Source organism: Lissotriton vulgaris, chromosome 4_1 (genome assembly GCF_964263255.1).
Source record: "Lissotriton vulgaris chromosome 4_1, aLisVul1.2, whole genome shotgun sequence".
NCBI lineage: Eukaryota > Metazoa > Chordata > Amphibia > Caudata > Salamandridae > Lissotriton > Lissotriton vulgaris.
The window spans coordinates 1,800,727,027-1,800,739,540 of record NC_141691.1 but is presented as its reverse complement, the minus strand read 5'-3'; the positions used below and the strand labels follow the sequence as shown (position 1 = coordinate 1,800,739,540).

Genomic DNA, 12,514 nt, shown 5'->3' with positions numbered 1-12,514 from the left:
GGGACCACTTATTAAATCCTAGTAAACCACAAAAGGAATCTAAACTTGTGTGTATCACTAAACATTCTACACTCAATACCAAGATAAAACAAATTATTAATTCAAATTGGCATCTCCTTAATACATACCCTAATCAAAATCATATTGCGAAACCTCTTTTTGTCCACCGTCGCAACAAAAATATCAATGATTTAATAGTATATTCTAGGCACTCCACTCCCAACAGCAACCGCCCTTTCATTCAGAAGTCCATTGATGGTAACATTCCCGTCAAAGGCACAGTTAAATGTTCATCATGCCAGTCATGCACTGGCATTCTGACAGGAGAGGAAATTATTTTTAACAATTTCAAGATCCATGCCAAAGAATTGTGGAATTATAATACCCGTAACGTCATCTACCTGATCTTGTGCCCCTGTAACCTTGGTTATGTAGGGGAGACCTCTAGAGCCATTAAGACCCGGCTAACGGAACACAGATCAGCGATAAAAACATCTAAAACGTCGGCCCCATTAGTTAAACATTTCATAGAATTGCAACACTCTCCCACAGACATTAAGTGGCATATATTGCAAAAAGTTACCATTCCAAATGATAAGGGCGGTGAGAAAATCCGTAAAAATAGAGAAGTGTTTTGGATTTTCTCCCTTGGTACTTTCAAACATGGATTAAACAATGAGCTCCCATGGGAGAATGTGATCATTTAGTGACAGAAACCCAGCCACTTTGTTATATCTGTTACCTGCAAACATTTCCAACAACAAAGTCTTGCTTGTGCAACTCCTTCATTTCTTAATAATAATTAACTTACTTAATATTCAGTTTCTGCTTGTCCCCCGCGATGGTATCGACATGCTTATTGTCTGGTCCCCACCCCCTCTTTTAAGCCACACATCAGATAGACTTTCCGTTATAAATCCTTGTTTGATTGCATCCGAATATACTATTCTTTTCTGTCCCTTTAACAGTACAGTAGGCGTGTTTAATCACCCCGTCCAGTCAAATGATGGCCTATATACACCTATAGGCTTCAATGTAACAAATTGTTGCAGATCGACATCTCATGCAGAGCAGTAGCTATCAGGAGGCTTTATCGTCCCACAAAGGTATGTGGAGCTCCAACTTCGCGTGTTAAAGATTCTTAGATTTATCGTCTCTTGAACAATAGCAGTAATTTGCTGTGCGCTTTATTTTAACAAGCAAACGCCATCACCGTTATCCTTGCGGCGAGCGTTAATTGAAAACAAAACCGCTTTCTGCCATATCTATATAGGTATCACAATATAAATAAAAGCCTTGTCGCCTACTGAAGGTACGTTACTTTATCGCCATAGGTCTATACTCTTTGACCAGTTTTTCGTTTGCGAGTGTGAATTTAAAAGATATGTTCATGTTTGTTTTCCCAGACACGTGCTAATTGCCCCGTTACATAGTGCGGTCGTTTTAAATATGGGCCCAGCCACTTCGGCAGCACAACCACTGTTTTATCCATCAAGGTACGTGCTATCTCGGCGGCCTATTTCGTGGTTAGCTGCATGTAACTTCTTATTCAATCCACACATGAAAACAACTCACGGATTTCATGTCACTAGGTAGCATGTATAATACTGAAATCACTGTCGACTCATCTAAACGACCGTTTGCGCAATTAATAATCCTCCAGCTTGTTTTCATCGCTACCCATTCCATCACGTGAACTCCCAGTAAAACATTCCATTTTATGCATTGAAAATAAGGTAACTATTGATTAATAGTGTTCCCCACTGATTAATATTAGACTTATCAATGACGCAGAATCCAGGTCTTTGTCTTAATGCTATACCCCTTGTATTCTTTTTTTTTTTTTAAACTAGAGCAATTTTGGCGCCATGATTGTATCACTCCGCGGACAACACGCGGTTTAAACCTGAAGCGAACGTTGAAGTTAAAATAGAGGCTCTGGCTGTCCATTTGCAGATTTTTTTAGTTGAGCCATTACTTAAGCACGTATATGTATCTTCGTGCCTCTCCACCCTTGAAAGTCCGCGTCTACATTCACAGGGATTTATACACAATGGTATGACATAGCAAACTAAAGACAATGATAAGACTACCATAGTTTATCTATTCTTGAGAGTTGTTATGTGTTTGGTTAGCAATTATATCTCAATTTTCTAGTTAGACTACAAACATACACATAGACAGTGGTCCTATATTACTTTCTAAATTGAAGTCTAAAGGTATCACTGAAATGATCACTATTGCTTAATATAAGTATTATGTCAAACTTTTTAATGTTAGTGGAATAATAGACCAGAGTTTGTTATTCCTCAGAAGATATCACTTAGCAAATTCATTAGCTCCATTTGTTCACTTATATCTTGAACTTTATTTCCAATCTTCTTTCTCCCTTACCCTAATCTTGGGTTTCATTAAATGTGAATACAAAAGCGGCCTGTTTTAAACTTTATGAAGACAAAAGCAATGTTTGTTCCAGCAATGAACGATGTTTTAAAAAAAAGTTTTTTAAATGTTTAAATGTTTAGTTAAAGAATGTTTATTTTTAATTTTAGATTGATTATATGATGGTACTTTCCTGATGAAGACACCCACTGTGTCGAAACGCGTTGAAGAAACCATCACCATTTAAACGTCATTTGATCAGGATATATGATTTATGTACATTTTGACATATTGCACAGTGTTATCATTTTTAACGAATTTGTATTTTTATTGAAATAATAAAAATTTGTGATTCTTATACAAAGAAAATATTTCGTCGTAAAGCTTATTTTATTATTTGCTGGTCCACATTGCTTGTTTCATATTTTAGATTGTCTGGGATTGTTATTTTTCATTATATGTTTTACCCTGACCCAGGAATTTGATCCATATTCAGGGGGTCCTTGTTACTTTTGAGTGAGATACCACTAGTTTGGCCCTTCACCAATGCCTAATAGAAAGTCTTAGTATAATGATGCGAAGTCGAAAGGGATTCATTCATAAAATTATTTCCGTTACCCCAATGGCTGCATAAATGAATTGACACGATTAACCATGGGCAAGGAGAACCAATCTCCTCTATACTTCACTCACACATGGTGGCGAAAGACGTCCCCCACATTGCATCAAGGTACGAAAGCCTCTGGCTCTGGGCGGTACATAGTGGGGCACCCCTTCCGTAGCTCCTCGAAAACAGCTGCGACCCCGACTCCACCACACTCCTAGAGAACCTCACCAACCTAGGACTGAAGCAGCTCGTCAGCACTCCCACCCACTGAGTGGGTCACACCCTGGACCCCATCTTCGCTGGAGAATCGAACATCTGCTTCAGCCACACCACCCAGCCCCTCTGGACAGACCACCACTGCGTCCATTTCACAATCTACACCACCATCGCACCCAAGCCCGCCCCACTGAGGAACACCTGAACACCGCCCTCCTCCAAGACCACCCCAGCATGTAGGCTGCATGCAAACTACATGGAGAAAATGACCTCCCCATAGGCGCCTGGCTGAGCACCGTCACGGACAATCATAACGCTGCCATTGCTGCGCTGTGATTGACTTAGGGGAGGGAAGGGAGGCTGCCTACGTCCAGTTCCTGCAGAGACAGGAAAGCAGAAGCAGACTGAAGAAGCGGGGCCAGGGAAAGTAGGTACATTTTATTTTATTTATTATTTAAACGTCCCCGCATGATCCCCCCTAGTGATCACTCCGATATCCCCACAACCCTGCACCCGCGACCACGGCCCAGCCGTGAGCCAAGCCGACTGTGACTGGTATTGACACTAATTGGTGCGACTGAAAACAATATAACACATCATAATGCCGCGGTTACTTACCGGTAATCTTCATTACTCCGAGTCCTAGTCTTCCTCGCCACAATAATTTCTAATGAGCATTCTGCTCCTACAGAAACTCTAAGCAAAAGTTAACATACTAGTCTCCCTATCCCTCCAATATGGCCCCCAGTGGCAACCACCAATCACATAAAAGGATACAAGATCCACACCACAACCTGTAAACCAAAGCTGTATACATGAAGCCACAACAAAGGGCCGGGAGGGAAGGGAAACTATACTGTGGCGAGGAAGACTAGGACTCAGAGTAATGAAGATTACCGGTAAGTAATAGGGGCATTACCTCCTCGTCCGTCTTCCTCGCCACACCATTACTAATGAGCAGATACCAAAGCAATATCAGCTTCATGGATAGGAAACACAGCCCACACGTGGAAGGTAGTACAACAAAAAACGTCAGTGACAACAACGCAGAGAGGCACCTCTCAAGAAACCACTGAGTACGGGAACAAAGAGGCAAAGGCAACAGAAGCACCAACCTCAAGCCGGAAAAGAGAAAAGAAGGCATGAGGTGAAGACCAAGTGTCAGTACAGCAAAACACCCATGGAAACAACCAGGAAGGCAGTCCAAGAAACAGCCACAAAACGAGTAGAACACCCCCGAATCGGACGAGAGGGAGCCACCCACTGAAACAGACACCAAAAGGAGAGCCGCCCAAATCCACCGATAGAGAGCGGAAGAGAAGGCAACAGACCCCGACAGAGCAGCCAAAATGACAAACAATATGTCATCACAGAAAAAGCAGCCGTGTGAGGCAATAATACACCAAGGTACGCTACACAACCAAAGATGTGCAAAGGAATCAACAGGAAGCATCAACTCCGCTAACCGACTAAATAAAGAGCACAAGCAGGCACAAAAGAAGGAAGGACATGTAAGAGCACCCAAACCTTCAGAACGCCGAAAACAGCAAGTCCCCCAACTGCAAGTGACCAAAGGCAACCCCTTGCAACACACTCAACACCACGGAAGGTCCCTCAGGGAGGAGACAACACAGGACAAGGGCGTAGAAGAGCCAGAGATGCGAAAAGAAGAGTCTTCAAAGACCCCACAGGTACAAAAGGGAGACCAAGAAAAAAACTCCAAAGGCAGCCCCGCCCCCGAACATGGAGGGCAGAAAGGGCCAAGCCCAACCAATACCGATCTCCAAAAATATCCAGGACCCGAACATGAGCCAAACCATAGTGCAGACACAAAATAGCAAAGGAGACCCACTGCATAGTGAAAGACAACAAAAGCAGAGGACCCGTAACCCCAAATGTACAATCATGCAGGAACAGGGAATACAGCACAAGAGCCAACCCAGAAGGAACACAGACCGGAACACTGGAAGAGGAACCAGAGGGTCCATGAAATGGAAACAAAAGGAACAGCAACGTTCAACCTGGATGCAACGCCGCCACTAATAACAGAGAAAACCACGTGGGCGAAGCCAACCCGGAACCACCAGAGACACTAAAGCCCCATCACACCCAAACCTCAGCACAATCGCCGGAATCAGGGGAACCAGAGAAAGGCAGACAACAAGTCCCTCGGTCACTGTAAGGATATCGCATCCATCCTTCAAGCCCATGGAAAAGGCCTAAATGCGTAGAAACAACGGAACGGGCATGGACCGAAAAACGCAAACAAGTCCACCATCGGACCCTCAAAACACCCAATCAATGGCTGGAACATCATATGGAACAGATAAAAAGACCGCAAGGAGGGAAAGAATCCAAACAGACAGTCCGCCATCACATTCCCCCGGATCGGGAGAGATACCGCAGACAGGGAGGCCAACCACGACCCCGGCCTGGAACCATAGAGGCGACAGAGGAAACTGAGGGAACGAACATCGTAACCCTCCCAATAGAGAGAAGCAGAACATGACAACATGAGAGTTTGACCGGACACCAACACAGTGAACCAGCAGCAAGGCCGGTAAATGTCAAGTGACCCATACAAACAGCCTTCAGCTCCATGCAAATGGAGGAACAAGAAAGCAGAGCTACCGACCACCAGTCCGTATCAAAGATTCATCCAGATCAGTCCCCCCAGGGTAACAGACAGGCACTTGCAGTGACCATCCGAGAGGGAACAAACAGAAACGGACGACATCGCAACAGATGACCGACATCCAGCCACCAACACAGAACAACCCTCACTAGGGCAGGCACAGGAACCCCCAAATCGAAATCCAGACCATAGGGGAGTCAATGAGAAAAACAATATAACTCACTATAAGAGACAAAGGGAGAGGAGCCCAAGGCACCACCAACAAGTAGGCAGACAGAATACCCGGACCCCCAACCAAAGTCACACTGGAGGGCAAGTCCCCGACACCAGGGACCGAAAACAGATGGCAGAGGCAATGTCAGAGCATGAGGCATGAACACCAAACCAACAACGTCCCAAGTGAGCCCCAATGTACATCCGATCCAGAGAAGGAAGCAGGAATCAAGAGAATCTGTGACCCACAAGGACAAGGCAACGCACACGGACCAGGAGAATAGCACCAGTGAAAAAAGAAGCAGATACAGCCAAACAACCAGGTAAGGAAGATCACAATCCCCCTCCCATGAAAATAGCCTACCCCAAGGTGCCAGAACTGCAGCAAAGACACGAGGGGAGGAACACAGGCCAAAAGGCAAACCAATACAAGAGGCCAAAAAGACAGGGAAATGGAGAGAAGCATCCTGCAAACCGAAGGAATCCAGAAACCCAACGAATGAGCAGAGGCAGGAACACTTGCAAGGACACCAACTCGAATATGACGGGATCAAAAACATCAATCCAACCAAGGGAGACCCACCACCGGACACAGGCCCGTGAGACATTCCACCAGGAAGAGAACAAAGAATACACCCGGCCCCCGCCGAACCACAGGCACCGGAAAAATAGTGCCACAGTCTACAAGGCAGCGTAAGCATCCAACAGTGCCTCCAATCATAGAGTGACCCGGGAGTAAGGGTTGACCCGAAACCATCAGGGGGAGACAGCAGGAAAACAAGAAGAAAACCTGGCAACACAACCAGGAGAGCCCAGCAGACCATCACAGACCGCATCCAGCCGACCATAAAGAGAGACAGCCGACCTCCCACAGGACCCACACCTGGAGTAACTTGCGGTAGTAGAAGAGGAGAAGGAGGTGGCAGGGAACCGGGACCATTCCAAAGAAGAAGCACCCCGGCCACGCCCAAGACCAAGAAGGCCAGATGAGCCAGTCCACGACGAGCAGGACAAAAAGATGAACACCAGAAAGAGGTAACCACAGCAGCAAAACCTGCCGCGCAGCAACGGCCATCCAAGAACGGAACCACAACAGGAGACGAACTGCCACAGAAGACCCTGTCGCAGAATCAGCCGCCATCCAGGAATCAAACAGGGCAAGGGAGGGAAAAACTCCCACGTCCGTTCCAACAACACAGCCAACGACCGGAAGACCCTGACAATGACCGAAAGGCACAGGGGGAATAGGCAGCAGTATAAACAGAAAAATTGGCGGTGGTAAAAGTGCAAAACACTGCTGCATCAACCGCAATAACAACCAGTTCTGACTGGAAAGCACCCCCAGAAACATCAGTGCCCTGAGAAGACACGTCAGCCAGCAAAGAACCATCCTCATGAGGCCGCATTCTTAACAGTAAAGACCTGCAAGGAAACAGAGTGGTGAAAAACCAGGGAAGACAATACAAAACAGGGGAGTGGAGCGGAAAGACACCAGCTCCCACTACTGAGAATGTGAAACCACAGCAACTGCAGACTCCGGAAACAACAGACTGGAGCGAATGTGCAGGAAAACATCCACAAGACCCGAACCCTGCACAAAACGACCCCAAAGCACCACATACATGTCCCTATCAGTCAAGGGAGGTACCAGGGGACACATCTGGACCCAGAGGTAGGAACAGAGTCCCCACATGCAAAATCACAGCCACTGCAGAATCAAACATCTGCCAGATCAGGCAAGGGAAGGCGTCGCGGCCAGAGATCCAGACGACCCCTCAGTGGCATCAGAAACCAACACAGCACCGGTCACCAACATTGAATAAACAAAAACGACATGCAAGACCCATACGGCAATCAAGAACGCCTGAAAAGCGCACAACCATAGAAACCATAAGGAAAACGTACCAGGCCGGCCACCGGCACGCCCGTTAAAATACTGACAGAAGCCAGAGTCAGGATTTAAACCCTCCAAATTGTTAGAAGGGAAATACCCATATACTACCAAGCAAGCCATGAAAGTGACATCATGAAGCACAACACATCCACTAACCGTCATAAGGTGTGTTGCATACATCGCGCTGAACCACAGCAAGATGGCATGAAGCCACACCTCCTCCCCGGCCGACAAACATGCCCACCGAGCTCAGCTGCAGGATACGTGGAAGCGGACAACCACGAGGAAGGAGGGAGCCCTCTTGCAACTCACCAGCACCACCGGGCGGTATGAAAAGAAGCAAGGCACGCCGAGTCCGCTAAGCAGGACCCGGCAGTACAGTTAGAAGAAACATGCATGTAGGTAGGGAACCGGCGAGTGAAACACCAGCCCTCCCCCCCACTAAGGCAGGAAAATAACGAAGAAACGCAGAGTCAGCTAAAGCAGGACTCAGTAGCACAGTTAAAAGAAACAGGCATGTGGGGGGAAGGGAACCCGCAAGCCACTCACCAGCCCCCCATCTCCGCCGGGAGGCATGAAAACAATGAAGATACGCCGAGTCCGCTAAAGCACGACTCAGCAGTACAGCTAAAAGAAACATGCATGTGGGTGGAAGGGAACCCGCATGTGACTTACCAGCCCCCCCGGGAGGCATGAATACAATGAAGATACGCCGAGTCCGCTAAAGCAGGACCCGGGTGTACAAACAAAAGAGACAGGCACAGCAAATTCCAGCGTCTGCTAGAGCAGGACAGGGGAGAATGCCCAAAACGCCAACCAAGGGGGAGTGAAACAGGCAATACAAGCGTGAAAACTAACTCCCTCCCCTCAGAACGGGGCCCAAGAGTCCGCTAAAGCAGGACCACCGCCCCCAACTTACCTGAACAAACAGGAACACGAACAGCACTCGGAGTAGTGCAGAAACAAAAAAACAGGTCGTGGTGTGGATCTTGTATCCTTTTATGTGATTGGTGGTAGCCACTGGGGGCCATATTGGAGGGATAGGGAGACTTGTATGTTAACTTTTGCTTGGAGTTTCTGTAGGAGCAGAATGCTCATTAGTAATTACTGTGGCGAGGAAGACGGACGAGGAGGTAATGACATATATGGAACAAAACTGCTCTAGCGAGTCACTAAAACTTCTGAGTCAGCATTAGGTTATGCCAGAAATTTTGAAACAACCATTGTATTGCTGAAAATGCTGAGTCCTTGCAGATTCTGGGCGACATTAGTTTGAACTCTTAACTTGTTCTAATACTATTCAAACTCAGTTGTAAATCTTAGATTATTGAAGAAGATGGTGATAAGGCTTTTTTAAATTGGTGCAAAACGAATCTACTAAAATCAACGCTCTTGTCAAAAGGGGTATGGACATGCACTGTTGCAGTATAAGCACTTTTCTCTAGTACTTCCCTTTAAGACTTGGCCAAATTCGGGAAATACATGACAGAGGCACGATCTCGGCTGCACAAATTAAAGGGACCCAGCAACAGTAAAGAAAAGGAAGACCCACCTGCCCACAACAGCCGGCAAAGACAGTTGAACACTCTTTAATAACCAATGCAGACTTTCGAACCTTGTTCCTCACCACTGAGCACTGCATACTGCTTGCAGGTTCTTTTAACAATTTTATAGAAAATTTGCACATAAAATATAGCACCTGAAGCCTGCAAACCACACAACGAATAGATCGAAGAAGGTATCTTAACCCCTTGCGCGCTAGCGGTTTTCCCGCTGTGTGCTGGGTTTTTCGAAAACCCGCGTTACATGACGAGCTCAGCTCGTCATCAGCATACGAGCGCCGTAGCTGATGACGAGCTCAGCTCGTCATCAGCATCGAAAGGGTTAAGAAACTGTAAACCAGGAGTGAGTGGCGTTGGTAGATACAAGGTTTCTTAGCCATCAAGCCCAAGCTCATTTTAAAAGGTGTGGTATAAAAAGCACATCAGCACTTTATAGATTTTAAGTGTTTGTACACGTTTGGGAAATAGCAATGTTTTTAAGTAATTGTGCAATAACATTTTATTCATTCATTGCTGCAAAGAGATTCCGTGAACGAACAAACCTGTTTCTCCAGTACGAGATCAGAAGTGGACTCGAGGGCCTGTGCTTCATTCACAGCATCCACAAATTGTTGGTTAATGTAGGAAGAGAACCCGCTGAATAATCCCACTTCGACCAATCCAGTACTGTAGTCATAACTGTAGTGCAGGACATACATTTCTATGTAGTACCTGAAAAACAGAGTGGTGTTACTTTTGCTCTTCTCAGTGTTAGCGCAAGTTGTATGTATTCACAAAGCACACATCAGCTGTTGGTGAGCCGCTTGGCACTCTAGACTGCCTGGATTTGATTGTGAGGAAAACTTACTGCTTCTAGGATGCCACAGAAGAGGGTGGGACTGCTAATTTGTTGCATGCAGTATGCCGGCTGGCATTAACATATTTGCCACCAGTTGCCCCAACGTTATCACTGCCATTACTACTAAGACTATTATGACCACCCTTACTACCATTTCCACCACCATCATTAGTATGACCACAAACATTACCAATGCGCTCAAAACCATAACCATTATAGTAGTGGATCACTGACACAATATCGGAATCAACAAAATCATGTAACAAAAATATCGCTTCCCTAGCGTTATAATGGTAAGAACACTAATATCACTAAAAACATACAGAAATATTGTTACTTAATATTTATATAGTTTACAATAGTAAATATTAAATATTTTAAGATATACCTGTAATATAATGTTAATTAAACAAAGTATGTAATACTATATGTAAATATATACTTATATAAACACACATACATATTCAGGTGTATGTTCCTATATATACATATTTATATAATGTAATACAATTATTAAAAATATATATCTATATATATATATATATGAATATATTCACTGAAAAATCCAAAGGTTACAGCAGCGTTATAGTTAGGCTCAGATTAAATTTTCAGTGAAATTAAGCAGTTATATTTACCTGAGCTAACTATACCTTATGTTCCGCAATGCACTACTTAAGACCTCACATATTACATTACTCATGACATGGTCAGTGTTAGATATGGGGGTCTCTAATTGGCAGAGGTAAGTACCTTAGACCAAGTAGGGACCCTTGCTTCGAGTCAGGGTGAAGATGTACACAAAGTAGATAACCCCTGCTCACCCTCTAGGTAGCTTGGCTCGAGCAGACAGGCTTATCCCCTAGGCAATGTGTATCATAAATGCACTTAACACAAACAATGATCCCCCATCTACCACAAACTGAGACCACACAGGTAAGTATATTTATAAAAATATAACTTTATCTAGTTTATGCAATTAAAACGGTAGTTATGAACTTATTGCACAATATCTTCGGTTTCTCTTCGTATCTGTATCTCTACTAGGAAAGTCTTACACATATAAAACTACATCAGTCTCAAGTCTCTTAAAATTATATCACTGGAGCAATGTATTTGCGCGGTTCTGCCAAAATCAGTTCTAATCTAATTCTAGCGTTGTTCTGGAACGCCAATCCCGGGTTATGGAAGCGATCGCCTCCCTTTCAGTAAGCTTTCAGGCGGTCACGTGAGGTCCCGTCAGCTCTCCGCCCGCTCGGATGATTCCACGAGCAGCGGGGAGCTAGGATGCGCTTAGCGGGCTGGGACGGCTGCTCAAAGACGAGGCCAACACCCACTGATCCCTCGGCGGGGTCGGGTCTACTCACGGATCCCTCGGCGAGGTCGGGTCTACTCACGGGTTAGAACGCGGCTCCTCTCCTCCGATCCAATCGGTGCGCGGCTCCTCAGGCGAGCCCCTGGGTGACGTAGAGTCTCTTCGAGGGGATGGCCACTCACAGCGCTGCTCCACAGGCGAGCCCCCTACAATGACGCGACTCCGTCCTCTTCTCCACCAATCCAGGCGCGAACCTGATGATGACGCTGCAGCTTGGGAACCAATCCCAGCGCGGCGTTCGGTGAGGGGGCTCGGCACTCTGAGCCAATCAGGACTCTGCTCCTTTGGTTCTCGCCCTCGGCGGCCCCGGCCAGACGCGGAGTTTTGTTGGGATAATTCCGGCCCTGGGCAGCGGCGATACACAGGCGGCAAGCAATCTTTGCGTAGCCAGAAGCGGGCAGAGTGTTTGTGAAGCCCCCGCTCTTGCTGGGGGGATAGCTCACGGAGGGGAGCACAACCAACCTCCGATCCTCTGCCACAACGTGCCGATGAGCACGACGATCTTCCTCCACGGCCACAGCTACAAGCCACGCTCTCAGCAGGAGTTAAAGAACTATCTTCTTGGCGTAGTTCAGTTACAGTGGAACCTTTTGACCCTGGGTTCCCAGACAGGAGGCCAGCTCTTCTCAGGCCCTTGGAGATTCAGTTAAAAGACACAGCACACAGCAAAGTCTCGGTAGTTCAAGCAAGCAGGGACACAGCACACAGCAAAGTCCCTCTTCTCCTCAGCTTCAGTTGGTCAGCAGAACAGGTCAGCCCTTAGAGCACACAGCAAGGCAATCTTCCTTCAGATCT

General features: G+C 46.1%; 1 protein-coding gene across 1 annotated transcript in view; it reads right to left on the bottom strand.

Moving 5' to 3' along the window:
• LOC147724578 (fibrocystin-L-like) overlaps nucleotides 1-12,514 on the bottom strand; it is a 1,433,379-nt gene that overhangs the window by 1,016,007 nt on the left and 404,858 nt on the right. The window contains exon 16 of the mRNA XM_086966122.1: nucleotides 10,052-10,220. Within this exon, the coding sequence (XP_086822248.1) occupies nucleotides 10,052-10,220 (169 nt within the window). The remainder of the gene's footprint in view (nucleotides 1-10,051; nucleotides 10,221-12,514) is intronic.